At 38.8% G+C, this 26,745-nt stretch overlaps 1 protein-coding gene across 1 annotated transcript in view; it reads right to left on the bottom strand.

Moving 5' to 3' along the window:
- Positions 1-2,491: 2,491 nt before the first annotated feature.
- Positions 2,492-26,745, bottom strand: part of dlgap2a (discs, large (Drosophila) homolog-associated protein 2a) — a 164,545-nt gene continuing 140,291 nt past the window's right edge. Inside the window, exons 11-17 of the mRNA XM_044166680.1 lie at positions 25,555-25,614; positions 20,008-20,393; positions 13,407-13,495; positions 12,809-13,248; positions 12,578-12,669; positions 9,128-9,280; positions 2,492-8,747 (exon numbers count right to left, since the gene is read on the bottom strand). Coding sequence (XP_044022615.1) covers positions 8,541-8,747; positions 9,128-9,280; positions 12,578-12,669; positions 12,809-13,248; positions 13,407-13,495; positions 20,008-20,393; positions 25,555-25,614 — 1,427 coding nt within the window. The 3' untranslated portion in view covers positions 2,492-8,540. The remainder of the gene's footprint in view (positions 8,748-9,127; positions 9,281-12,577; positions 12,670-12,808; positions 13,249-13,406; positions 13,496-20,007; positions 20,394-25,554; positions 25,615-26,745) is intronic.

The raw sequence follows: 26,745 nt of genomic DNA, 5'->3' as shown, positions 1-26,745 counted from the left end.
ACTGAATGGTTTGGTGGGTATGAAAATTATGTGAATAAAATGCTACAGCCTTTACAGTCACCAGATCTCAACCCAGTTTCACACTTATGGAAGATTTTGGACCAACGTGTAAAACAATGCCCACCACCACCATCTCCATAACACCAAATGCTACAATATAAACTTTCATCTTCAAATCTAATTAGTGATGTATGTGGCTGTCTCTGATGCTGTATGTCCTTTTGTTATGTCTGGCTATGCTTGTTTTTCTTTCTATCTGCTGTACTCAGGTCTCTCTTGCAAAAGAGATCTTGATCTGATATTACCTGATTAAATAAAGGCTGTATATCCAAATGAAGGAATATCTTGTGGATGAATGGTGTTCATCCCTCCAATAGAGTTCCACAGACTTGGCAAGGAGCACTGAAGCTGGTTGTTTTTTCCTTTAATTTGTCACCCATCTGTACATAACATAGTTACATAACATATACACTATACACAAAATAAAAGAACACAGATTCAATACAAATGCAAATTCTGGCCTTGTTAGACCTACTTCCAACATTTTAATGTTAATATAGTTGTTTTGCTTTGTGGGGAAATGTGTATGGTATAAGGAAGATATATGGTTATAAGTTTTGCATATAATAAATGTTGTATTTATCTACATATTGCAAAAATATGATTGTATATAGCTACTATAATACAACCACTTCACGCACCATCTGATAAAATCATCTGGCCTGCAGGAGCTGCTACACTGGTGAGAGTAGCCTACCGGTAGACTACTCAGTCAAATAAATGTTTTGGTAATAAAGGAAGAAAAGTACATTGAGAAAGAAACTGTAACATCTGTTAATTGAACAACCAATGAATTTCTTTATTTGTCCAATAGGGGGCAATCTTGCCTTATAGATTGTATGAGAGAGGGCTGAGGGGTTTAAGTTGAGTTCTCTGAAGTTTTTAAGGGAAATGACATCTCCAAAAAATGAACATATTAACTACAAGAACATATAAAACCAACCAGGTGTTTAATTAATAGAAAAGTTGTAAGAATTTTTTTGCCTACTTTTAAAGAGTTGACATCTTCCTGACTTTACTGTTAGCTTTGTACAGTGGGACAAATTACACCTTTTTGTTTGCCTGACAAAGACACTTGTAAATCGAAACGTTGCATTAATAAAAACTTTTGGGAGCTAGCAAATTTTCCGTAAGCCTCTCCTTTTCCTACAAATTACACCTTTATCACTCTTATTAGCACATGGTGTTTGGTGACCTCATGCAATTCCCAGCATAGCTCTGCCTATCTTAAACCTGAGAAGAGGCCTAATCAGCCGGAATAATTGAAAACACCTGGGGCCTTTAAGACTTATGATTTGGAAGTTTTGATGACTTGAAGTTTGAAAGTACAGTTTTGACATATTGTAGCAATCATCATATTCTTGCCCCTACAACCTGCAGAAGTATTAAGTATCTACACATGGATATCATTCCTAAAACAGGCATTTAATGATAATGGGACACAGATATAGATTTGCTAAAAGGAAATCTGCATTGAAATTAACATCAGACATGGTTTGTCTGCTACACCAAATATGGCAATGCTGCCAATGAAATCAGCATGGCCGCAGTGCATGAAACCTGCTGTTGTTTTGTCATGGGTCTTAATCAGATTAATATTACAATAGCATGTATGCGTAACCTGTCTACTATCATCATGAAAAATATTATCAAAAACTGTTCACAACCAACTTTCTAATACAACATGTCTGTAATGATATTTTCACATGCATCTTCTCTAAGAATTCCTCTTAGACAAACACTATGCCAGATTTTATTATTATTTTAGATTTATAATCACTGTAGTGTGTCTTCATCCTAATAAAATGTCTCTGAACAATACAGTTTTTGATTTGGAGGATCTGATCTAAATATGTTTATGACAATAAGTGTTTTGTAACTTCAGTATTTTGTTCTGTTTTCAGGTATCACAGTCAAAGGTGAGTGAACTCACACTGATTGTTTTTGGCGGCTCTAGGAAAGGAAAAATCATTACTATTAAGTGATATTAAGTGGTATTACATTATATCCATGAAATAAATGCCAAATCACTGGTGACCATCCTGACTTACAAGAACAGTAAAAGGTAAATGCACCATTTTCTTTGACGGATGATTCAGAGCTACCCTTCATCTTTATCACATTGCTGTTTTGGTTTGCAGCCTGCATACAGATATAAAATGCATGACATGTCAAGAACACTTTGATAAATTCATTGAGGATTCCTTCTGTGAGCTAAAATACTACCACAGGGCATACTGTTGTTAAAAGGACAAGCATTGAATAGCTGTATAATGTAGTTTGGTGTCTGACAACATGAAGTAAAATCTTGGATTTTATATGAATATAACATTTTACTAATATTAAATTTTAATATAATTGGCTCAGCAGCGAGAGTACATTACCAAGTTTACAGTTCGATTCTTCAAAGTAAACAGACACACAGACAAACTTTTCCAAACTTTTTCTCCAAAAATTTAATTGCAGAATTATTTACACTGGATGACCTCAGCAATGATCAAACTAATTAAAGAGGCAAAATCCTTTCAAAAGCTCAGCTAGGAAAGAATGGAGGAAAATGCATATGTTGTTGCAAACTACTCAAATAATACAAAAAATAACCCAATGATACGGTAACTTGCACTAAAATAACACACTGAGAAATGCATATGTGATTGATTTAAATAAATACATGACATATCAGCGGGACAGTGTCATACATTTTAACAAAAAAAAAAGCCTACATTCAGAATCAGTATTTCGCATGCCATCATATCAGCTTATAAAATAATCATAAAGTAAAAATGACAACAAAACATGTGCAAATGCAGAAAATAGGTTATGTTTCAATGAAGCATATATTATATATTTATATATCTATATATATTTCTTTACAAATAATGAATATTTGGCATTATATTCATCCTCACTATAGATATGATATACAAGAGATGAAAATAGTTTTAGCTAAACAACTACCTTTTTCATTTTATCTAGTAATTATAGAGTGGTTTCACATTCCAAGTTCAAGGAAGTGTTGTATCAGTCTATCTCAGTGAGTCTGATGCTCTTTCCACGACATGTTTACGAAAAAGTCCCCTTGAAATATTTCACATCACAGGTTCTAGAGTTAAAAGCAGAAAGACAGTCGTACCAGAAAGTGAGGCCACAGATGTCGAGATACGAGCTGAAATGATAGAAATATGTGACTGGAAATGGGAAAAGGTAGGCGATGGCAGGAATGGTCTGCTTACATAAAATTAATGAAGGATATGTGGCTGCGTGGAGTAATGATTTTACAGTATGCTGGATAAGTCAAAAAAGATGGCACTTGTAGTTAATTGCTGCCCTCATGACATTAAATGTGACACTGGTGCAATTTTCTGCCCTTGGAGATTTCACAAGGTTTTGGTGGGTGACTAGCTGTTAATTTACCATAACTGTTTAACTGAAACACCACCACAGTTGCTTTCTGACAAGTAAGGAATCCTCCAATGCTCACAGTATCACATGCACACCACACAAGTCAACCAAAATGATCCAACACAACACCCACTGAAATAAGTTTCAACAAGGAAATACAGGATCACTTTTTAACAGGAGGCCATTACAGCTGTTCCTGTGTGTTCATACCTATTTGGACAAAAACGAGTGAAAAGGTTAAAAAAAAAAAATAGATGGAAAATGATTTTCACTGGGAGGCAAACTTGACCCAGCCATTACAGCAGAGAGATTTTGTTCATAGTTTAGAAAATGGCTCTGTGAGAGTCTCAGGAGTGCCAAGGTAATATTTTTCTTTCCAAAAGGGAATGGTTCTCAAACTAAATGTATGAATTCTGCAAGCCCAATTCTTACCTCTAACTGTAGCTGTAAATTTACCAAAGTCTGTGTCTCTATTGCATAAATCCATTTCAACGTTTTCCACTCCCTCACGACTTCTGACACGAATTCCACTTTACTATTTGAAATAGTTCGTTCATAGTTTAACTAAATAAAAAATAAAAAAACGGTCTCATTGCAATTATGTGAATGCTAGGGCGTAACTTTGGGTTGAACACTGGGGAGGCTGAGATTTGCCACCCATGCAGGGGGGTCCGGGGACATGCCCCCCCCCCCGGAGATTTGTTTTGCAAATAGGCTTTTAAATGTCTGTTTCATGTTAATTTTAAGGGGAAGAGACATACCAAAACAACATGCTTTACATTTCCAAACTAGAGCAGTTGAATAGCATAAAATCATTCACTTTGTACAAAAGCACCCAATTTGTAACGTTTCAATTTGTTGTTACAGTATTAACTGTACTTAATCCCTATTATTCTGTGATAATTATTGAATTACATTGAATCGAGAAAATCAATAACTTTATAATGTTTTATAACAGTTATTTTTTATTTGATTCATCATTATAATATGATATTTGGGGGGGTTATACTGGCCAATTTTGATTACTGGGGGGGGGTTTATGCCTATGTGTGAGAGAAGTGAGAGATATGCTTTAAACTGAACCAAAGGTAGCGGATACACTTTTCACAGCCCTGATCAATTTGCATAAGGGAGAAACTCCTCTGTTGTTTCAGTGGCAGCCTTCAGTGAAACTAGCTGAGCACAGACTAGATAGAAATACGTGTAATGCTGATGCTTAAGTTCTACAGTGTAGGCCACTATTCAGCAATACATTTATCAACACAAGCTTTGAAAGGCCTTGGAGGCTGTTAGCTTGATCTCACAGAGGACCCGAAATCTTACATAAGCTGCTTTGCTTAGTCAAAGGGAGGCTGAAAAATACCCAGCACCTAGCGATCGTCACAGAACAGCCTTCCAGCTACACAACAGCATACAGCACCAGCAGTTTGGGGCTCAGTGCAGAGCTCTCGTCTCCTCTAAGCCAGCATATGTCAGGCCGAGTCTGTCTCTCTCACGTCTGCCTACCACTGTGGCAACAGCAGGGGAACGTCTCTGCTCTGCCAACTGCCTGGCATCACACACCCAGACGCTTTCCAGAAACCACTGTCATACTGTTAAAGGTCCCTGCCTCTGCAATGAAAAAACTGCAGAATTATAGATGGGTGTGTTTTAAAAAGAATGTATAATCTATCACTCAGCCGTGGGCCATTAAAAGTCCAATCTGTAACTGAAGTATGGTACTGCATGTTTGAATCACTGTCGCTCTACGCTGACTTTGGTTACTTGGTGATTTGTTGGACTGAATATACTTTTAAGCTCTTTTTAAATGTACCGTCTGAACTCTGCTAGACGAATTTAAGACAACTAAACAATGTCTCATGAATTCTGATACAGTGAAAGGTTGGTTTGAACACTAGAAACAAATTAGAGTGAAACACATCTATACGAGGAGTCACAATGGGTGAGAGCCTATGTGTTAAGAGCCTAAATTCACATAGGTGCAAATATGCATATGGTTAAAAAATTTGGATTGTATTTTATCAAAAATACAATCTGTTGCACAAAAAGTAAAATATATGCTATGGTATGGTATCTAAAATATGTTTCAACAGTGTGCTGATGACATAGGGACAATGTGTGTGTGTGTGTGTGTGTGTGTGTGTGTGTGTGTGTGTGTGTGTGTGTGTGTGTGAGAGAGAGAGAGATGCAGGTCAGGCCACAGTTGGGTAGGGTAGTAATAGGGAAATCAAGCCACACTGACCCCAGATTCACCCTCTCTTCTCTGAATATGTCAGCACTGCGCTAAAAAAACAAGATACACGCACACATATCAACAAAACACACATGCACACAAAATATTCAAATCCAGAGAAATGTACTTGTGTTACTGTTATATGATAAATCTCCCTGGTCCTACCCAAAATAAAGCCAGGCACACTGGCACAATCACTCAACCAAAAATTTCTAAGTCATAAAAATAGATTTTTTAAGTGCTGTATCAGCTGACAGCACATTGTGTTGCATTGATTGTTTGTCTAGTGCTGTATTTATGAAATAAAAAGCAGCACCATTTAGTTGGTTGATTATCCAAAGTTTTTACCAATAGAGTTCAGTCTTTAGGTCAGTGATTTATAACAGTGGCAACGTAATGAAGACCAATCAAGTTCAAGTTACTGGCACCAAAGTCTGATAATAAAGAGCAGCAGAATTTTAGTTTTTAAGATGAGTTTACCTTTATGAGCAATTTACTTATAACCACCTGGAAGTAAATGCTATGACCACTACAGACTCATATCCAAGGCCCCACAACTTTAGGTTTTCCACTTTCACATCACATACCATGATTGGGCTGCACCAGCTATTCGCAAATCCATTACTAAGTTTGCATGTAAAATCCTACCTAAGTTCTTAGTATCTACTGGCTAGTTTCAAACTAGTGATTTACTTGGTTGTACCATAAAAACTTAGAAAAAATGTCTTAGCTAGCAACCATTTAGTATTTTAAATTAGAAACATGTGTTTCAGAGTTAGCAGTATTCATGCAGAAATATCTGATTATGCTAACACATTCAGTCATTTAGCCTGCATGTTATTAGCATAATGTTATGTAATCTGAGGTGTGTTGTGTTATTTTCATGAAATGTAATTTAAAATCTTTACAGTTTACATCATTATTAAAAGACATTTGATTAAGTGCCAGGTCAGATATATTCCGTCGACTATATTTCATGTTAACTCTTTTAATCCTCAATCTAAACGTTAGCAAGCTAACGTTGGTTTTGTCAGTTGGTTCAGTTAGCTAGGTAACAGCTACACCTGGCAGTTAGTATGTGTAAGTATTTTGTAACAATTGTCTGTAGAATTTGTTTGTGTGGTCAACCCGTTTTCATGTAGTGATGTGGAAATCTCCACTTAGCATTAAACACTTAAGTTATAAGGAAGCTAGGTTTGAACTTATGAAGAGCTGGTGCAATTGGTACATTTCAACATTGTGATGGGAATCAAAGGCAAATAATAATATCTAGCTATCTACATCATGTTTTGACCAAATATCATACATGGGTCTGCATAGCCACAGACAGTTACTATCCTGTTCCTCATGTATTTCCTCTCAAAAAGAGACTTGCAAGTTTTAGTTATTTGGGACTTGCTGCTTGGATCCCTCTGGAATGCCTTTGCCCCAATTTTGTTTCATTATTTCCCAGCCTTTCCTAGAGGGAGTGAATACAGTTATGATACTGCTTCAGGAGACTTTCAACAACACAGAACTTTTCAAGAAATATGAAAATAACAAGTCTTTTCTTGGATTAAAGAAACTAGTATGCAGATATTTTGTTTTGGCAGTTTTTCTATCACTCCTCATTAACTGTGGCTGAGGGCGCTATTTGAAAGGGCCTGAGAGAAGTATATTAGATGAAAACACAGCAGTATGGTTTTGTGTGTGTGTTTAAGCCACTGTATGTCGGCAACAAATCTAGATTTGTCAAAAGCAATAGAGAGGGCAGGCAAGCAGTGGACATGAGGGAAAAAATATACGCGATGACTATTCTTCCCGCTCACAATTAAAAAATACAACAGTACTATTGTGAACTTGGGTATGTACATTTCCCTTGGAAATAGAGAGAATTGTAATAAGTGCATAAGTGCATTTGTCTACACATTTTGATCTAAGGAGTTACACAAACCTTCATAGTTTTTTTCTACTGCATTGACATAATGAAAATATTGGCACAAGACTTGCATGTTTTCAGCTTCAAGTAAATGTCAATATTTGAAAGTTGGCAACAGGAACATGAGATATATAGGAAAGTTGTTTGAAATGTGCATGTTAATGAGCTGACAGATGTCATTCTTCCACCAATCCAGACCAAGACAAATGTTTGACTACAACCAGATTGGGTAGAAAGCTGCATTTTTCAACACTGACCAGTCCAGAGCTTATAAGGGCTGCCTGAATAACCTTGAATGGGTGATCAGTGCCACATGCACATAGTTGAGGTATTTCAAGCATCGGCACTTTTAAAAGTTTTTAACTTACAACAATTTTGTGATATTTAGCTTGTAATTAACATTTACCCCAAAAAAGACCAGAGGAACAAAAAAAGTCATAATGTAACCTTAAATTATTGAAAAATACTGAAGGGTTACTAACTTTGACCATTTTTGAACAACTTGAAATAAATATAATTTACTCATTTACTCTTTTTAGCTCAAAGGCCTTGTTGCTGGTAGGTATTCAAAGCTGCACTTTTTAAATGGCACTTTGCAAATGCTGAAAAACTACAGACGTACCCATCCAGGACATTGGATGAGAGAGCTTGTAGGCTGGGTATCATGATCACCAGCAAACCAAGGAGAAACCCAACCAACCCATGTCAGACATACATTTCTGCTAACACTTATTGGCAATGGGAGAAGAGGCTTGGCACATCCTACAGACCAATGGTGTTGGCGATGGGCTCTGAGGATGGCTATCGAGATCAGACAACAGATGGATAAAGGAAGAATAGAGAGAGTAGCAGTCTAGAAAAAAGGCTAGTTTTAAAGTTGTTTGAACGTGGGAGCAGGGAGATGTGTTGGCCCCGGACCCTATCTTCTCAAAGTCTAGTCTGAGCCTCGGGAATATAGATCTCGATGCTGTCTGCTCGCTCTGAGGCTGAGTTCTGCCTGAAGGAGGCTGCCCGCTTGGCGGCCATGAGCCGCCGACGGGCCTCCTGCCGGTGCCTGTCTGGGAGGTCCAGGGATTTCTCCCTCGTCATCACACTCTTCTGTCGAGCTGTCTTCTTTGGTACAGGAGCTGGTGGCTTTAGGAAGAAGAGAGAATTATTAAGGGGTGAATGTTGTACTCCTATTTGCACCTCAATATGGGATGAGAAAAAAGTTAAAAGACCCTCTCCTGCTTTCCCAAAAAATTTCATAGCCCCCCACCGCCCCACCCTCCCAATAATTTTCATATCGTTTCTAATCTAAAATGTTCAATCAAGTAAATTTAAATGAAAAAAGAATCAAAGTTCTGGCTGTGTCTTGTTTCTTAGGTCTATCTGTTTTGTTTATGCTTCCACAGGATGGCATTGTTCCAGTCTTTGAGGTTTTATCAGAATCATTACACAAAATACATGCAACTAAAAATGCAGTAATATCTTAAAGGCTGTCTAGGTTCAGGGCTGACAAGGTGATCCCTCACCTTCTTCTCTGGGCTGTCTACAGGCCTCCAGTTGTTGTTCTTGATCTGCTGCAGCTGGTCAAACTTCACGGTGACGTCGTCAATGGAGAGCTGCAGTAGGTCCCAGAACCCAGCCAGGTCCTGAGAGGTGGGCCGCGGCATAGCACTGGGGTCCTACGAGGGACACAGGTGAGAGGAGTTACAACAAAGATAACATTAATGTCTGTGGTGACATTAAGTAAAGAGCCAGATTGTTGGTTCAGCGTCTGCAGTCCAGATAATAACCACTGTTACGCTTGCACACACATACACACTGTACATGTAGAGAGTCATACAAAAGAGTCATGACCACATTAGTTGTTGTACTTCAGCTTAGATCCACTAGATGTCCTTATCAGACTCAAAACAGACATGAATACCAGTTTTGGGGAAATTGGTTGAAATGAGGGATAACTTGCGATGGCAAACAATCCTGTCTTATTTCCATGAATGAGCTCAGAAATAATAAAATGCCTTTGTCAGTTCAGTCACCACTCAATTCCTGACATGACAGAAACATTAGATTGATGTTAGGTTTGGGCTTTTTTTCCATTAATTCAGCCCTCCCGGCTCCACGTGTTCATTGTTTAAAAGCCAAATTTTTATTTATATATTTTTTAACAACATTTCTGCTTGCAGACTTAGGAGTATAGATATGAACTGAGATGTTTGAAAAGAAAACACACAAGCTGTTTTGTTACTATAATACACTAACATAGAGGAACGCAATCAGTAAATGTTGAGTGTGATGAGTCAATAAAAATATATGAACTATGACTATGAATGTTACCAGAAAAACTACACCCACCTACATTAGCAAGTAGCTTTATATGCTCTCAAGGAAAGAAAGTCTTAATGTTAAGAAAATGGTAATACAGTGTGAACATTTGTAGTCCAAAATATTTTAGCTGTGTTCTTGCATGTAATGCTTTGATTATAAATGCAACTAATCATACTTGCAATTGTACTTCAAAATATATACGCAATTTAGGGCTTGCAGAACTTTGAGATTATGTTCATGGTTCCAACTATGTGGCATATTGTTTACAAATAGCATGGCTGCTATGGTTGTTTGCAAGTAAAGTGGTTGCATGTATTTATTCTTTACAGGGTTTAAGTCAACATACTGTTTCAGTTTGTTTTTTTATTTCTTCCAGTGTGTGTCAAGCCAGCAGGATTGGCAATTTAGAGATTACAGATATTTCGGTGAAGGGTGCTGTTCATCTGATGGTCCAATGGATTTACACTATGATGGCAGTGCCTGGTATTCTCTATACTACAGGGTGAGTTATCACATCACTTTTTTATCGTTTGGTTTCCTATGGTTCTTTCTACATTACAATGTGGCATTATGTCCTGCTACACTACCCTGTTTTAACAAGAAATATATCAAAGAGATGCAAAATGGTATTTGATTTTGACTTTAAACATTCATGATCCTATAAAAGCAAAATGTTATGGCATCACAAAAAACAAGTTTAAAATGTGAATGAAAAGCACCTTTTATTCAGCTCTTTCCTTACGTTACAAATCATTGTATCAGATGACTGTCGCCAAATTGCGCATCAGTATATAAAACTGTCAGTGATACTGAGATTAAAGTTTACAGTAACCTTATTTTACTTTATGCTTATTGTTTTGGACTCTCACATAGCATGATTCAGATCCTCTAAATTTGCATAATATTCCGAAAGAGTCTAAGTTTAGCTTTAATATTTGTAAAGTATTATAAGATTAGTATAATTCTCCTTTGTACAGCAAAATAATTTATCTAAATTACTTCATATTTCAAATATCATACTATCCATCATGTAAGGTAAGATGGGAACAGATCACACTTCTGTCATCTAATAATTTCCGAGGGAGTGCCTCAGCACTTCATCAGCTTTATTCTCACCCCTGAACTTGTGATGCTCTGCAAACTGTCTCAGAAGTCTTAAGGCTTCAAATATCCAGAGCTGGCAGATTTAGGAGGAGTCAGTGAGTTTTAAGCCCTGGCTGTGTCGGTGTGTGCTTTTAATCCTGGAGCTCCTCCCAGAGAAGTGCTCCACGCACACAGTTTGTCTCTCTTTTTATGAAAGTTGATCCGTGAGGTAGAGAGAAGCAGGCTGATAAAACACAATTAGACATCTCTTTATGCTCCCAATTTGTGGGCATCTATTTAACGAACAAGGCCAAAGTATGACGTGAATATTGTTCCATATGCATTGTCAAGTGGAGAAATGCAGCTTTTTGTAATGAAAAGTTGTTAAGTAAACTTGTATAATACGGTGTCCTTCAACGGAACAAAGTACCTGACTTGGTCTAAAAGGCTGGTTTACTGTATCTAATCCTCGTGCAGTTCCCACTCCCCCTGAATGAGCAGTTTCTGCCGCACATTGCAAAAACAGATCTCTCATAACTTCGCACCAACTTCATTTGAAATATTGGGTACTTGGCTCAGATCAATAAAACGAGTTGTGAACAGTGCAAGAAAAATATGCAGGCTGGTGTCTGAATATTTAGGTATATTTACTGTAAACCCAGGTTTAGCTCAGCCTTCTGTTCTTCTCTTCTCGGGACAATCACTGAAAATACACCCATCCACGCTCATGTATTGTTCATTTCAAAACGTTCAAGTCACATATAAATGTTCTAGATAGCTATTGATTCTGAGCGTTGTAGCTTTCCGCAATCAATGATATTCGGGGAGCTTTGATTCAGTTTGTTAGTGCCGGCTAAAGCGTTAAATGTGTATTGAAGGTTAGAGAACAAAGGTTGTGAGGACACATAAAGGAGTGTGGAACTGTTTCTGATGACATAAGGTAATTTCACAGCGCATCCAGTGTTTTTAGACTCTTATGCTTTGTTCACTCTGCATACATTTTTCATAGTAGAAAAAAGTTGAATGGAGTCTCATTATTTAAATTCTGATCTGGAGCTTAAGAATGGGCTACAAAACGGGATTTGACCTACTTGTCACTTGAATGCTAAGTTTGTCTGTGTTGGCATGAAAATAACAAAATCTGACTTGAGAAATAATTTATACATTGCAATATGGAAAAAACTGATAATATATTGGTTTGAATAATGAAAATGGCAGCTGGTTCGGTTCTCTCACATTTATGTCTTTTTAAACTTCTTTCCACCCTCTTTTTGATGTATGCTTTACCATTCATGGATAATCATACACAAATTATGTAGAGCTGCATAAAGACGCACTGTCCCTAATTGTCAATGATTGTGTGTAATTATGTAGGTGTGATGGTGATAGTACTGACAATAGTATTATTCTGTAATCATGTAAGACAGTTGACATTCAGTAATTTTGACCACACCACAACTTGGTAAAGCTAATGTAAACTACGAAAAATGTACTTAGGAACACGAGTCAATTCAGACAAATCTTGGAACACACACACACTCCCTCTCTCTCTGTGATAGGTTTCTTACCAGGTTTTGCTGACATAGCCAGTAGAATTGCTGGAATTTCTGAGACATGAGCAGCTGAGCGCTTCCCACTGCACTTCGGATTTTGCCTAGTACTGAAAGACACACACACACACACACAGCAGCTAGTACAGCACATACAGTACAGTGCCATACATTCAGTATTTAAAAAAATCCATCTTTAAATCTGCCTGCACAATCAGACATATACAAAGCTTTCGGCATAACACTCACTTTCCTCTGACAGATCATTTTCTTCAGCTTCTGCCTCCATCTCCTTACACCAGCCCTCCATCCTCTTGGTCTCTGTGTGGAGCAGTTGCATGAACCAGCTCCCATCCCTCCTCAGGGAAGGGGACGCCCTGCCTGACTCGCCCGACGAGACCGCGCTCTCCCGTGGGGAGGGGGGTTCCAGCTGCCAGGTGGTCTCGCTGGTGGTCTCCCTGGGGCTGGGGGGTTCAGTAGGGGTACGGTAATCCTCACGGTAGCTGAAGAGTCCCTGGGTACGTACGGTTCGCACCGCCCCGTACTGGGTGGGCGTGCTGGGCTCTGAGTGACGCTGGAAGCCCCCACCGAACTGCAGGCCTTTGTCCTCCATAATAGGGAAGCCCTCCAACTCCATGTCAGCCTGCACAGCTGCAGTCACACTGTTGGAGCGTTTGAACCTGCCCTGTCTGAGGTAGAAAGACAGATGAATGCACACACGCTGGCACATTTGCCACAATGGCAAATAATGGCAAGGACAATGAGACTATTGTTCATAACAGTGAGAGCAAAAAATCAAAGATTGAGGTTTTCTAATGAGCTTAGAATCCCTGAACCATTATCTCACCCTTTCTTGTTGTCCTCCACCTGGATCCCAACCGAGTGGTACTCCCGCGAGCCTTTGCTTTCAGATTCAGAGTCCGTGGCAGCTTCCACCTAATGCGAAGAAATGATAGGAACCAAAAGCACTTCTCATTATGTGAGCTACCATTCCCCAGTTTATTGGTTTGGGACTGGACAAAGCACCTTTACTGTACATAGCCTGTCAGAGAGTAAACATTGTATGATTTATGGACGCAGTAAAGGCAACAAGACAGAAGAGGTTTCCTAGGTTTTTCTAGGTTTCTACTGAAATGAATCTGAAAAATGAAGGAGATGTGCTGTATATTATATTGCACACTATGTAATGACTAAAAAAAGTTCATTTTAGTTATAAATGTTCATGGTTGACTGAAATATTTGTAATATTTATACTATTTTAAAGGCTTATTAAAGCTACAGTGCTATGTTGAAAATAACTAAAGTACCACCTAAGCACCACATACAGTATGTGTGATGTTATAACTCAGGTCATATAATTGATCACATCCAATATACAGTACATGTTTTATGTTGTGTTATAATTTTTAATCATAAAACGGTTTTCCTCCAGTAGGCAGGACTGCTAGTTTAAAGCTGCACTAATCAATATTTTTTACATGAACAATGAGTCATGTAATGGGAAGGGGCACCCACAGAGAGTTATCATCTGACTGCAGTTGCCTTCAGCTTTACAGAGCTTTTTAGCATCTTTCAGCTCATTGTTTTGGTTTTACAGCCCACAATTTTACTGTTCCTGTTCACTCACACCACTCTAATCACCATCCTTTCTGTACACAGGCAGTGCTTTTAGTGATAAAGCTCTGATACACACGCTATATGTTACCTGCCCAGCAACAAACACGAGACAGACGAAGACTAGCTGGTGTACATACAGTAGTGCAAGCATGGTGCAAGTTGGTTTATACCAAACAAAAGCTAAAAGGAGAGTGAATATTTTGACACATTCAACAGGTGGCCAGAAATATGACTTCAAATTAATGCTAATGTTGCTCCATGTCTGCTGACTGTCTAGTTATTCACTTGCTATTTCATCAGTAACACAAACAACTGGTAAAATACTCAATATTTAAAGTTAGGTAGTATGGTTTGGTTTTGTCAAGTATTCACAGCTGTGTGATCACAGTTAGACAGTGACAGATAGGACAGCATTAGTGGATATTATGGGATAGAAAGGAAGAGTGATCCTGCCTGCCCCTGCATGGCTCCGGTCCTGATCCAGCCGCCCAGGTTCAGAGACTCTTTGTCGCTGCTTGCACCACTCCCCAGAGCCCCACGTTTTACTGGCTTTATGGAAACCCTGTCAGTGCTCACCATTTTTGCTATGCTTTTCTATCTGTCACTTTTTACTTGTGTCTCCAATTGCTCATCTCTTTCTTGTTTAATTTCTTTGCTTTCACTTCTCTCTTTGTCTAGCGTTCACAATTTTCCTGCTGGCTTACTGTCACAATCTTTTTCTTTCCTTTGCTGTCGTAAGCCTTTCTTTGGCTTTTTTGTCATTTCAGTAGTGCCCACTGAGCCTTTTTTTCACTGTGACTGTACCATAAATGTTCTGCAAATCAAAAGTTTGATGGTACAGGCTGGTCGCTGTCCCATCAGCCTCAGATGTACTTTGTGTTTGGTGCTAATTAGCAAATGTTAGCATGCTAAAACGCTAAACTAAGATGGAGAACATGATAAACATCATACCTGCTACACATTAGCATGTTAGCATTGTCATTGTGAGCATTGTTAGCCAGCTGATGTTGAGCCTACTGCTTCAAAGAACTGCTAGTGTGGCTAAAAGATAAATCTGTGTATATTCCTGTAATACCAGGAATAACATCCCTGCCTTTTCCACCAGAATGATTGTAAGAGTCACCCAGAAATGTCCAAACGCCCTTTAGAGCGTCTGACATTCATAAATCTTCAGCTCAGTGTAGTTTAATGACTATGAGAGTGAGTCAAAGGCACTGGTTCATAATAAGGCGTGCTTCTGTTGTGAGGAAATGTCAACCCTACCTTTGGTGTGGAGTGGTCAGTATTAAAGCTGGGGAGTGGCATTTTTGGAGAGCCATTTTGTATTCTGTCAGGCCCTTTGGGAGAAGCTGTTAGCAGGGAGGAAATGAGTGTGGAGCAGCTTGCCGAGGTGACCTCCATTACTTTGTGTTAGAAACAGAGCAAAGTCCACCTCATGAAAAGAGAATGAGTTTCATGTCTGTGACGGATGAGGACTAAAGGAAGACAAAACATCCAGGAGGCTGTGAGATTTATGTCCAATAGGCTTACCTACCCTGAAGATGTTTTGGTACATAGAGATACGCCGGTGTGCACACACATAGATAAACACACACACTGCATCAGTAATCACAGTCACAACGTCAGCACAGGTGTGGAAACTGTAAGCATCAGCAAAAAAACACACAAACACCACCTGGTGACTTATCCCTGCCAATGACTGTGTTTAAGGTTAAAAGCTTCCTATTTTGTACAACCTCATTATGGCTCCAATTAAAACAATTTTTGTAAATAAATCAGTCAGTACTTCAGAAAACACACGTGTCTCAGGATATCAAAAGGTCATCTAAGGCGGCAATAAAGTGGTCCTTAAGGACTACAGGAAGTCAAGACAACACCATGTCCACAAGGTCAAAGATCAAAGATTAAAAATATATTGACCTCCTCTAAGATAGGGGTGTCAAAAAGGAAATGGCAAATCAATACAGAAGCAGGCTACTGCAAGTAATTATCCTTCCAGTATAGATGAAGTGGACTGATTGGCCATATGATATGATGTCGATGCAACTGAAGCTGTCTGCAATATAGAGAAATCAGTATTTGTCCTAAGAGTTGCCTGCTGCTACACATTACTGTCATCTCATTTAGCTCCTGAAATGGTAGCTATTAACAAACTGGCAGGCAACAATATGGCCTTGTAGTTATTCAGAGCAGCCTATGAATGAAAAGCAAAGGCAACATTTTTTTGAACTTCAAACCGATACCTGCTCCGAGGATTCAGATTCTAACAATTCTGCCACCAGGTGACTTACACTGTATGAGTGTTGGATTGGACACAGCCAGGATTTTAGGAATACTGAGGTCATGAGTTGAGGTTGTACCCCCCCCCCCCCCAAGAGGGAATTCCTCTGGAAATCAACACCTGCTTACAAACTCAACTAACTAAAATCTAATTAAAATAACTAACTCTGAATTAGCAATAGAATAAATAGTTATTTTAAGAAAACTTCCAGAGAAATAATTTGGAAATTTGGCCCAGATAAATATAAGCATTACTGTTTTATTTCCCAATATGAAGGTCTAAATGATCTTTTAAAGCCTTCTCCATACTGCAAGGAATACAATTCTGGTGTACTAAAGTATACATTTATTTAGTTTAGTTGATCTAAAAGTAGTCAAAAGTAAATATTTTGAGTATAAATTTCTGGCTATCAAAAAATCCACCATATGTAAGTTTTTAACTCTAGAATGTAAATCCTCCTCCACCAGATTGATAAAACCGCCAAATTCCCAGAAAAAATACTGAAGTCGTGACCTCAGTGTCCTCAATGTGAACATGTGATGTACCAGCTCCCTAATACTGTGATGTTCTGACAGTCACATTCAAAGTGGTGGTGGGCTGATGTTGAGGGGTTGGATTGCATCTAAGTCTGAGTCCCTGGGACAGTTTGTAACAAAACATTGTTGCCAGGCAAACGCTACCTTCTCTACATTTTTGTCCCTCTTGGATGTTTCTGCAAATGTAGACCTTTACTGCACCTGCATTGATAATCAAAAATGTTCATGGACTTTACACACATCACTGGAGACAGTTTGAAAGCCAACATAATTATCTTTCGCTCTCTCACACACACACACACACACACACACACACACACACACACACACACACACACACACACACACACATTTACTTGCTCCCTGGCTACTCCTTTCTTAAATTCACCTTCACTTCCTCTCAACAGTTAGGACTAACAGTACTCTGCTCTTTCCGCTCTACACTCTCCATTCCACACTCCATTTGATCTGTAGTCCCCTCTGTTGGTAATGAATGAGCTAAATCGGAGCTGCGTGTGATTTGGGAAGAGGGTGCCCCGGATTGAGTGTCACACACCGTGAAGTTTGGTGAAACATGACAAAAAGATTTTAATGTTGCAGTTCTGCTATTTAAAATTAGCACTTATCAGTGTGGTTAGGTGCCATGATCATCCCCGGATGACTGACTCTGACCCTGACTAACAGGAAACACAAACTACTGTATGTGAATACTGTATGTGTGTGAGGTATTGAGTTTTTAATGGAGAGAGTAGAGAGTTATCTGCTCATTGAGTGAGTGGTAAGGTGATGTGCATAAGACAGTGAGTGAGGAAGTCATACAATCAAGTGCATAAATGAATCAGAGAGAGAACACTTTGGGGACAGAGTGAGCAAATGAATGAAGGCAGGATGAATTTGTGTTTTGCATGTGAGTGAGTGAATCACTGTGTTTACATGAAGCAGGAAAGTAATGTAACCTGGTTACTGTGAAACATGCATTTACATTTAACCGAGTTCCCCCTAACACCTACTATGTTTTTGAAACATGGCTGGCATTTTACATGTATTAGTGATTATTGATGATGGCTTAGATACAGGCTACACTGATACAGACTCTGTCTACAGTCTACTGTTTAGCTGAGACAACAGGCTTATTTAAACATATTTGTTTTAGTTTCAGTTTAAAGTTTAGTCGCATATTGGATTGAATGAAGTATTGTGGATTCTTTTTAAATTGATTATTTTAATTACTGTGGGGAGGGCTAAGTTTAAGTGGAGCTAATCAAATCTTCTCTGAGGAGAGGCAAAACATGTGATGGCCCAACAAACAAATCATTTTTAGAACTTGGGGTGGATGGCCATAGTACAAATGCAACTTAATCAAAGTTTGAATCTAGTGACCAATAGGGGGGCCCATTAAAATATCACTACAACAGAAAATGCATTCATCAGTTTGATTTTACAAAGACATTTTTGTTTTCCACACATATACTTGTACTGTACTTACTGTACTAACTTTCTGGTCAGTAAAAGCCAGTTAAAGTCTAACAATCTGAATGTTTTTTTTCTTTTAAAATAATGTCACATGCACACACGTAAAAATTCAGTTAGAAATACAGTTATGTGAACACCTGAACAGGAGTTCAAGTTTCTCTTCTGCGGAACTTTAGCTGTGTTAACCAGGTTTCTCTTAATCCTTCACCTTAATTAAGGAGATCACATTCCTTGTTTACATGAAGTTTTTATGAATCACGTTTCTGCAGAAAGCCGACAGTAAGACTTTAACACACTGAATTCAGGATAAATTACAGTAAATCATTTTAATAGGCTGCTAGAACTAATGTGTTGGAGGCTATTTTTAATTGCTCCCAATCATACATTAGAGTGAAATGTAACGTCTGGGCAAAATTTGCTGCTGGATATTCTCTAAGTTTGGATGTGATACAACGCAGCGATTGTAGCAGGATCAATTGACTTTGAAGGGATCATTTATTCGTTGGCTGACTCCCTGATGGCAACATCTGACAGTCAGTGGTTTCAGTGTAATTTTGGGTGTTAGACCGACTTTCTTAATATCACCTGAAAAAAAAGCAAATTACCCTTTAAGGTGTGCTTGATTTATTTTTGCAAGAAATTTGAACAGCACCCAACGACATTCAAACATCTCCAGAATGAGTTTAATGAAGTGGTCTGCTTTATTTCCCCTTCAAATATTTCAAAGGTTTTCAAGTTCAACTTTGCCCTGGACTCAGCAAATTGGACAGTCAGCAGACAAGGGAGTGAGCGTGTGAATGTATAGATTTATGTGTGGGAAAGGGAATAAAAATTGAGTAAATGGCATAAAAGTATGTGTGAGAAAGACTAATAGAAGAAAGTAAATGTGGACAAGGGGAAATGAATGATAAAGAGGAGTTGAGGGTTGAGAGCTGAAGTATATTAACCAAGAAGAATACAGGAAAGAAAATAACTACTCCCTATGCACAGACCAAGAGACGATTCTGACATTCTCAAATTCACATATTAACTTTGATATTCTGCTTTGATAAAATACTATAAATGGCCCTGAGGTGATGGTGTGAGCTGCCACAGATTCCTCACTCTTTGTTCTGCAGAAAGACCTGCAACCTTTAGACAGCAATTGGAGATCAACAACACCGGAACTTCAGTTAGTATCAGGGAATGAGGCTGACAAATCCAAGATAAGATCACACAGAGTCGCAGGTGGAGAGAGACAAAGAGAAACCGAAAGAAAAAGGGAGAGAAAGAGAGAGTAGGGGAGAGGGAGAGTGAAGATGGTGAGATTGGAGAGAAAGAGAAATGAGTATAGTAAGTGGAGAGGGAGTGAATGAACCAAGGAGTGAACTATCCTTCACTAAAACCTGCTCCAGCATGAGTTGAATCTTAATTGATGGATGACTCACTCTTGCTATTTTTAGCTGCTTTAAAGACAGCAATGTTTCTGAGTTGAATGTATGTGTGTGTAAGAATGTTGATTCTATGTGAGATCTTTTTCTTATACACAAGGCAAGACTAACCTGTATGCCTATAGAGGATCGAGGTGTCTTCAAGTACTCCTCAGCCTTGGACACCAGGATGGCCTTGTCGCAGGTGAGCACCGAGCTGTGGCTGTCTGTGGACGGGTGTCTTTTTCCAGCCATGACTCCGGCTGCCTCCATGGCTATGGTCACAGCCTTGGCACTGTCCAGGCTGTCGTTGGAGTTATAGAGGGCCCTGCCTGGGCCCAGCCCCAGGCTGAGACCGTCAGGGGCCCACATACCACCATGAGGGTGCCTCCCCTCGTGGTAGGCGTCCTGGGTGGACTCGGTGCTGCTCTGGGCCGTGATGGAGATGAGAGGTTTGGAGGTGGTGCGGGGCGGGACCGGAGGAGGGGTCTTCTTGTAGTTGGGTGTGTACGTGATGGCTGGAAAAGGTGGAAAGACATAATTATTTAAAAGTCATTTTAAATTTTTAATATTTACATGCTGCACTTATATTATTGTGTCGCTGCCCTTACAGAATTCTATAAGTGCATTTGCATAATCAAATAGAATTTTTGTGATTAAACCTTATTTGTCATTAAAGCTCAATAAAATATCATTTTGTGAACTTTTCATTTGGCCTATAAGAATGTAATATATACATCTATATAAGTTCATCCTGTAAAAATAGAAAAAAATAAAATAAATTAAAAATAAAAGAGTATATCCTGTAAAAGAGGAAACGTTAATCTTTATTTATTTCCCAACCATCCACAGGAATTTTTGTACAAAGTCATAAATATTTATATCTATCTATCTATATATCTATATATCTATATATCTATATATATATATATATATATCTATATATCTATATATCTATATATATATATATATATATATATATATATATATATATATATATATAGATATATCCCCTCTAGTGTTTGACATCAACCTTTAGAAATTCTGTGTTATAATTATTTTTTGACCAAAACCAACAATGTGTTAGTTGGTCTCTTAATACTTTCTGACTTCCCTTTTTATTTTAAAAAAGGCTAAATAATTTCCTAAAAAAAATCGGGCCACTCTAGTTTTAGCATACTTTACCCCACCAGGACTAAATAGTGAATTTGATGGGGGCTATTTTCAGTGGTGAATTAATACACATTTAGAGCTCTTGTTAGTATTTTTGAAGCAGGACGGTGTATGTGGAATCAACTCCAGCCTGTTTTTGTCCAAAGTGTCAAATATTTATTTCACTGCAACATGGTATGTTTGTGAATGGAGACATTCCTCTTAACACAACATCTCTCAAGATCAATATGGAAGAAACATCATGCAGACTCCAGATATTCTTACCCATTTGTTATATGACAACAAGCTGATTAAGGATAGTACTTTCCAATGTTATAGCAATTAATATTATTGCTTAATTAACTCACTTTATTACTTAATGACCTCTTTAGCATATGTGATGAGCTAATATATCATGGTGATTATGATGGGACTTTGGGCAGCAACACCATTTGTTTTACAATTTGATAAAATGTAGCTGGTTGCTAAATATGTATAAGCATAAGTTCTGGCAAACTTTGTGAGGTGGGTTTAATTTTTTGTACTTTTCTGTTGTTACTGATCATCTTACCGATCTACAGTAAGCTCCTGGCTGAGTGAGTACTTTCTGTTCGAGAGGTGCCTCTCTACGAGTGCAGAAACCTTTTCCTCCTCTTTTGTACACTTTCAGTGCTCAGATAAGGGAGAGAATTTGGCTGGAAATGTGGGCACCATTTAAAGGTTACAAACACATATATATATATTTTTTTATAACGAATAAGTCGATAGAGTAACAGAGAACATCAAAGCCTCAGTGACACGAGACACTCATCAGACATGATGATAGTGAAAAAGCTGAGAAGTAATCAACAGCACTCATGTGTGGAGGATCCTGGTGACGAGGTACTGCTCAAGGAAGCCTTACAACTCTCATCTTCTTATTCTGTCCATTTCATGACAGAAATAGGGGGGATTACTTTCTTTCAAGTGCAAATGAGAATATGGACTTAATCCACAGAGAGATGGACTGAGGAATGGGTCATGAACGCCTTCTAGGCTTTGACGTGTCTTTATTTTCAAGCAAGGCTTTGAGAGAAAAGCGAACTCAGTGTGGTTACAGACTGAAACATCTGAAGTACGAGCTGTGTTTAGTGTATTTTGATCAAAGCTGAGAGTGTGCCAGGTACCAGAAGAAAGAAAATGGGCAAAGAGGAAGAACACTGAGTCACGCTGCAGGTTAAGTTATGGGTTATCGTTTTCCTTGACAAAGAGACAAGCCGTGTTGAACTCTGTGTTTCTGTTCCTGGCTTACAAATGCTTACATCACACAAAGCAATTAAGGAAGTCGTTATGAGACCAGAATCTGATCCATTTTGAGTTCTAATGAGCTGCACCCCCCACACAGGCCCCCAAAAGTTGTGGCGTAGAATTAATAGCATTTCAATCTAATTACATTATAGCCTGAACAACAAAATTACAGAACAAACACATTGTTGTCTGAACAAGGGAAATACTTTCTTTTTGTTTACAACCCTTTTTAGAGAGTGCATCATGTATAGGAAGAATAAAACCTCAAACACCTTTTGGCCTCTTTCTCACCCATATTTTGGCTGTGTTTATAAATAGCTAGAGACGTCTGGTCCATGAAGAGTGTTCTGCTCCGGGGACTTAATGACTCATGCTGCTGTCCATTCACAAAATTAACTTCTCATGGATGAAGAGATGCATTAGTGAAGAAAAAGGAAGATAGGGGGGATGGAGAGGTAAGAGAGGGAAAAGGAGGAGAGTGGATCTGTGCAGACAGGAAGAGAGGGTGAGAGAGAGGGTTTGTGTGAATGTGATAGAGGATAAATCAAGGAGCGAGGAGAGATCAAGGGAGGAAAGAGATGACCCATTCAGGGGGCATGATTCAGCAGGAGGACCAAAATAGAGCCATTATTAGCCAGCCAGTCGTGCAAAGGGGAGTCATAATTCTTGCTCCCATCTTGGCAGTGGCAGTATTACTCAGCATTTAGATTTCATCTGAAGTGAACATAGCCAGTGTACACTCACTCACTCACTCACTCACTCACTCACTCACTCACCTGTTTGCAGCAAACGCTGTAACATCAACGAAATGATTCACTATGATCGATACAGAAATATGAAAATAAAGCGTGCAAAGCACAACCATGAGAGGTCAATACGGCTTACACCAAAGTAGTGAAATGGTCAACCAAGGTTGGACTAACAACCAGGCAAGGCGGGTAACTGCCCCAGATCCCCAAAAGCCCCACTGTGTTCAGATTTGTACCTAATCTTGTGGCACTATTTTGTACGGGGGGGGGGGGGGGGTTAAGATTAGATTTTAGTTCATATCAGCGGTTCTCAAACTGGCAGGCATGCCACTGCAAGGGGAGTGCACGTGACCGGGGGAAAAAATGCAGAGCGCATCAAAATTTGAATGAATTAGATTGATGAGATTTCTTTCATTCATTCATTTATTCAAGAAGGAACAATAGCCATATGAGCATGGCTAATGAGATTTAGATTAGCAACATTTATTCAGACAGTAAAACGGCATGTAAAGTAAAAGATGTTCAGATCTTGGAAGAAAGAAGAAAAGAAAAACAACGCGTTAGTAAAATTCGCAATATGACTTAATTAAATTCAGTCAGCCAATAGGAATAATGTGAATGTAGAATATGTACTTTCACTTAGCTTTGATATTTGGCGTCTAGGATCTGACCTGGTCACTCCTGCGGTGTTGAGCTTGGTGTTTCCTTGTGGGGAGTGACCAGGTCAGATGGTAACTTATACAAGATATTTTTCAGCTTCCAAAGGGGGAATGACAGAAAAAGTTTGAGAACCAGTTAATATTGTACTAAAATGGTGCATATTCTTTTTTTATTGCCATGCAAGAACATCTGCATGACAGCAAAATGAACAAAATGTGCCCGTGTCTGCAAGTGAGGTTTCAAGAAACAGTATGTAGAGTGAGTACAGTTTAAAAAAGGTATGTCAACGATAGAGGTGTCTTTAGAGGCAGCTAAATGTATTCAGTGTGAATACTCCATTTAATCTCCCTCTCTCCTCTCTCTCTCTCTCTCTCTCTCTCTCTCAAACACACACACACACAAACACACACACACACACACACACACACACACACACACACACACACAAAAACAACTACCACTGTGCCAGTGAAGCTGATTAACGTGAGACACAAAGGCAGTGATTCAACCACTCCATCTCTGCTAGGACCTCTCTATCTATCAGAACTGGCTTGTATGCTAACATGGGGGTGGGGTAGGGGGGTTGTTGAGTGACATGTCGTTAATAGTCTTTCTTTCCGATTGGATTTATCACTGTAAAGGAAATGCAGCAGTTTGTTTTGCAGCAGGCTTTTAAGGATATGTAAATGATCTGGAGGGAGGGAGGAGAGGAAGATGGATAGTCAACTCCATTATTGGCACTGTCACAAGTGTTGCAGACAGAAACAATAAAGAAATTAATATAAAAATAGCCAACAATAGATAACAAAAACCAGACTGGGTGAGTCATTACTCAAACTTACTTAACGGACCCTGGATGGTTTACAAGAGTTTAAAGATGTGATGAATCACTGAGAACAAAAACACTGTTGGCAACAAACAAAACACCCCTGTGGCAGCAAAAATTGCCATTTCATGGCCAGTTCCTCTTGATCTGTGGATCAAGGATGTTCTTTTGCTCTGTATAATGCCTCAGATGTTGCCCTGCTGTTCATGAAAGTCACACTGACGAGTCTGTCTTTCAGTAATGGCTGCTGCAGTTGGTAATGGAGACACTTGCCTGCTGTTGCTCCTGGTGGCACACTTTATAGCGTCTGCATGTCACCAGTTAGATGCATGTCACTGTGGTCTGAACCTCACCCCTCATGAAAACAAATACAATTTTTGTCAACTAGATGGATCACTAAAATGCACATGGAGGCTAATAATAGAAACATCCAAAAGGTGGTGTGTGTGTATGCGTTTGTGTGCTCATATGATAATAAAGACTTTGGGATGGAGGGATGTTGCAAGGCAGGTTTCAGAAAGTGACGCTATCATAAATATGTCAAGCGACAGCAGAGAAAGCACTAAGCAACTGAGCTCTGTCATGACTACAGTCTCTCAAACAAAGGAGGAGGGTGGTTTAGAGTAGGGGCGCAGTGCAGCTGTAGTGGAGCAACTACATCCTCCAGTCAATCCAGCTGCTATACTGTAGAATCAAGTGCTTCATGAAAAAATAATAGATATTTGTGCTCAAAGATCGTAAGGAGAGGACACTGACCACTGGGCAATTTGCAATAATACAGAGAGATAGGTCTTTTTAGTGTGAATGACTCATGTTTTATTCAATTGCAAGTTAGACTATCGCTGCTTGTTCACTACATGGTAACTTGTAGTTCATTATTGATGGCCTCTGATGAAGCCCACATTAGCTTTCTTTGGCAGTATTTAAACATGCGCTTAACAGCAACTTTCCATAGGACAACTCTCTCACTGTGAAATGGAGTAATGGAGGATTCCCCAGGTTTACCTGGTGTTTGCTGAGGAGTCCGATCAATGCTGCAGGTGGAGGGGAGGCAGAACTGGATCCCTGAAAACAAGGGAGTGGGGTGGATATTCAGAAAAGTGGGCATATCTGCCCAAACATACAGAAGTACAATCTGTTTACATTACACAAGGCAACTGCAGAGTGGATCCAGGGAGTAACTGCAGGCTATTAGGATCATCTTGCACAGTAAGGATGTATAGCAAAATCAGTCCTTTTGGCAAAATCACAACAAAGAAGAAACTAAGACACTCCCTCAAAAATGTCTACATTAGGGTGGCATACTGACTAGAAAGTCCATGTTTCAGCAGAACACCTTGATCAGAGAGTGACTAAGGCAATTTTGGATAGGGTACACTTTAAGTAATCAGCATTCATACAAAAACGGTTTATTTCCCAATACTGTTTGCTGCTACGCTGTTATGTTCATCTTTGAAAGTTTACTAGGATTATACATTTGTAATGTTTATTGTATACTATTTTCATACAGATGCAGTGACCAGTGTTTGGGGTTGGTGTCAATAGGTCAACACGCATCATCTGACCTGGCTTCATGACCCTACTACCAACATGGTTTTACCACTGACCTGAAACTGCTACAGTGATGTGTATGGAAGTTAAAATGACAAAAAAAGTTAAAGACTGCTAACAATGGATACAACTGCATTGTGGGTTTAAGTGATAAACCCCATATAATGTATGTGGCAAGTGCTTGGTGAAGTGAAAGATTATGATTGTGATCATGATATTTAGCATTATTTAACCTTGTAATTGGAGAATGTCTCTGCAAAGGTTACCACCCTATTACACTCCCCCTTAAGCTCTATGATGTTCACAATAAATGAAAATAGACTTACACAGAAAGCAATCCAGACAATTAAACTGCAGTCAAGCAGTTCACTCATCTTGCATGCCATTGAGGTTACTGGCTTACTTGTATGGACTTTTAATGATATAACAGTAAGTGTTTTCTAATAAACACAAGATCAGCTAGCATGTCTAGATTTCTCTGCAAAATCTACCTTCAATTAAGCAGAAATCTTACAACTACTCATCAGCATTGTTCTAAAGTTCACAGTAGAAAAATGACCTGTTATTCTATACTAATATCTTTCATTGCATGACTGAATCCTGAAGCAGTTTATTTTCTGATTATATCTTATGAATAAACATAAT

The sequence above is a fragment of the Siniperca chuatsi genome, linkage group LG15, assembly GCF_020085105.1.
Source record: "Siniperca chuatsi isolate FFG_IHB_CAS linkage group LG15, ASM2008510v1, whole genome shotgun sequence".
Lineage (NCBI taxonomy): Eukaryota > Metazoa > Chordata > Actinopteri > Centrarchiformes > Sinipercidae > Siniperca > Siniperca chuatsi.
This window is presented reverse-complemented; position numbering and strand designations above follow the sequence as displayed.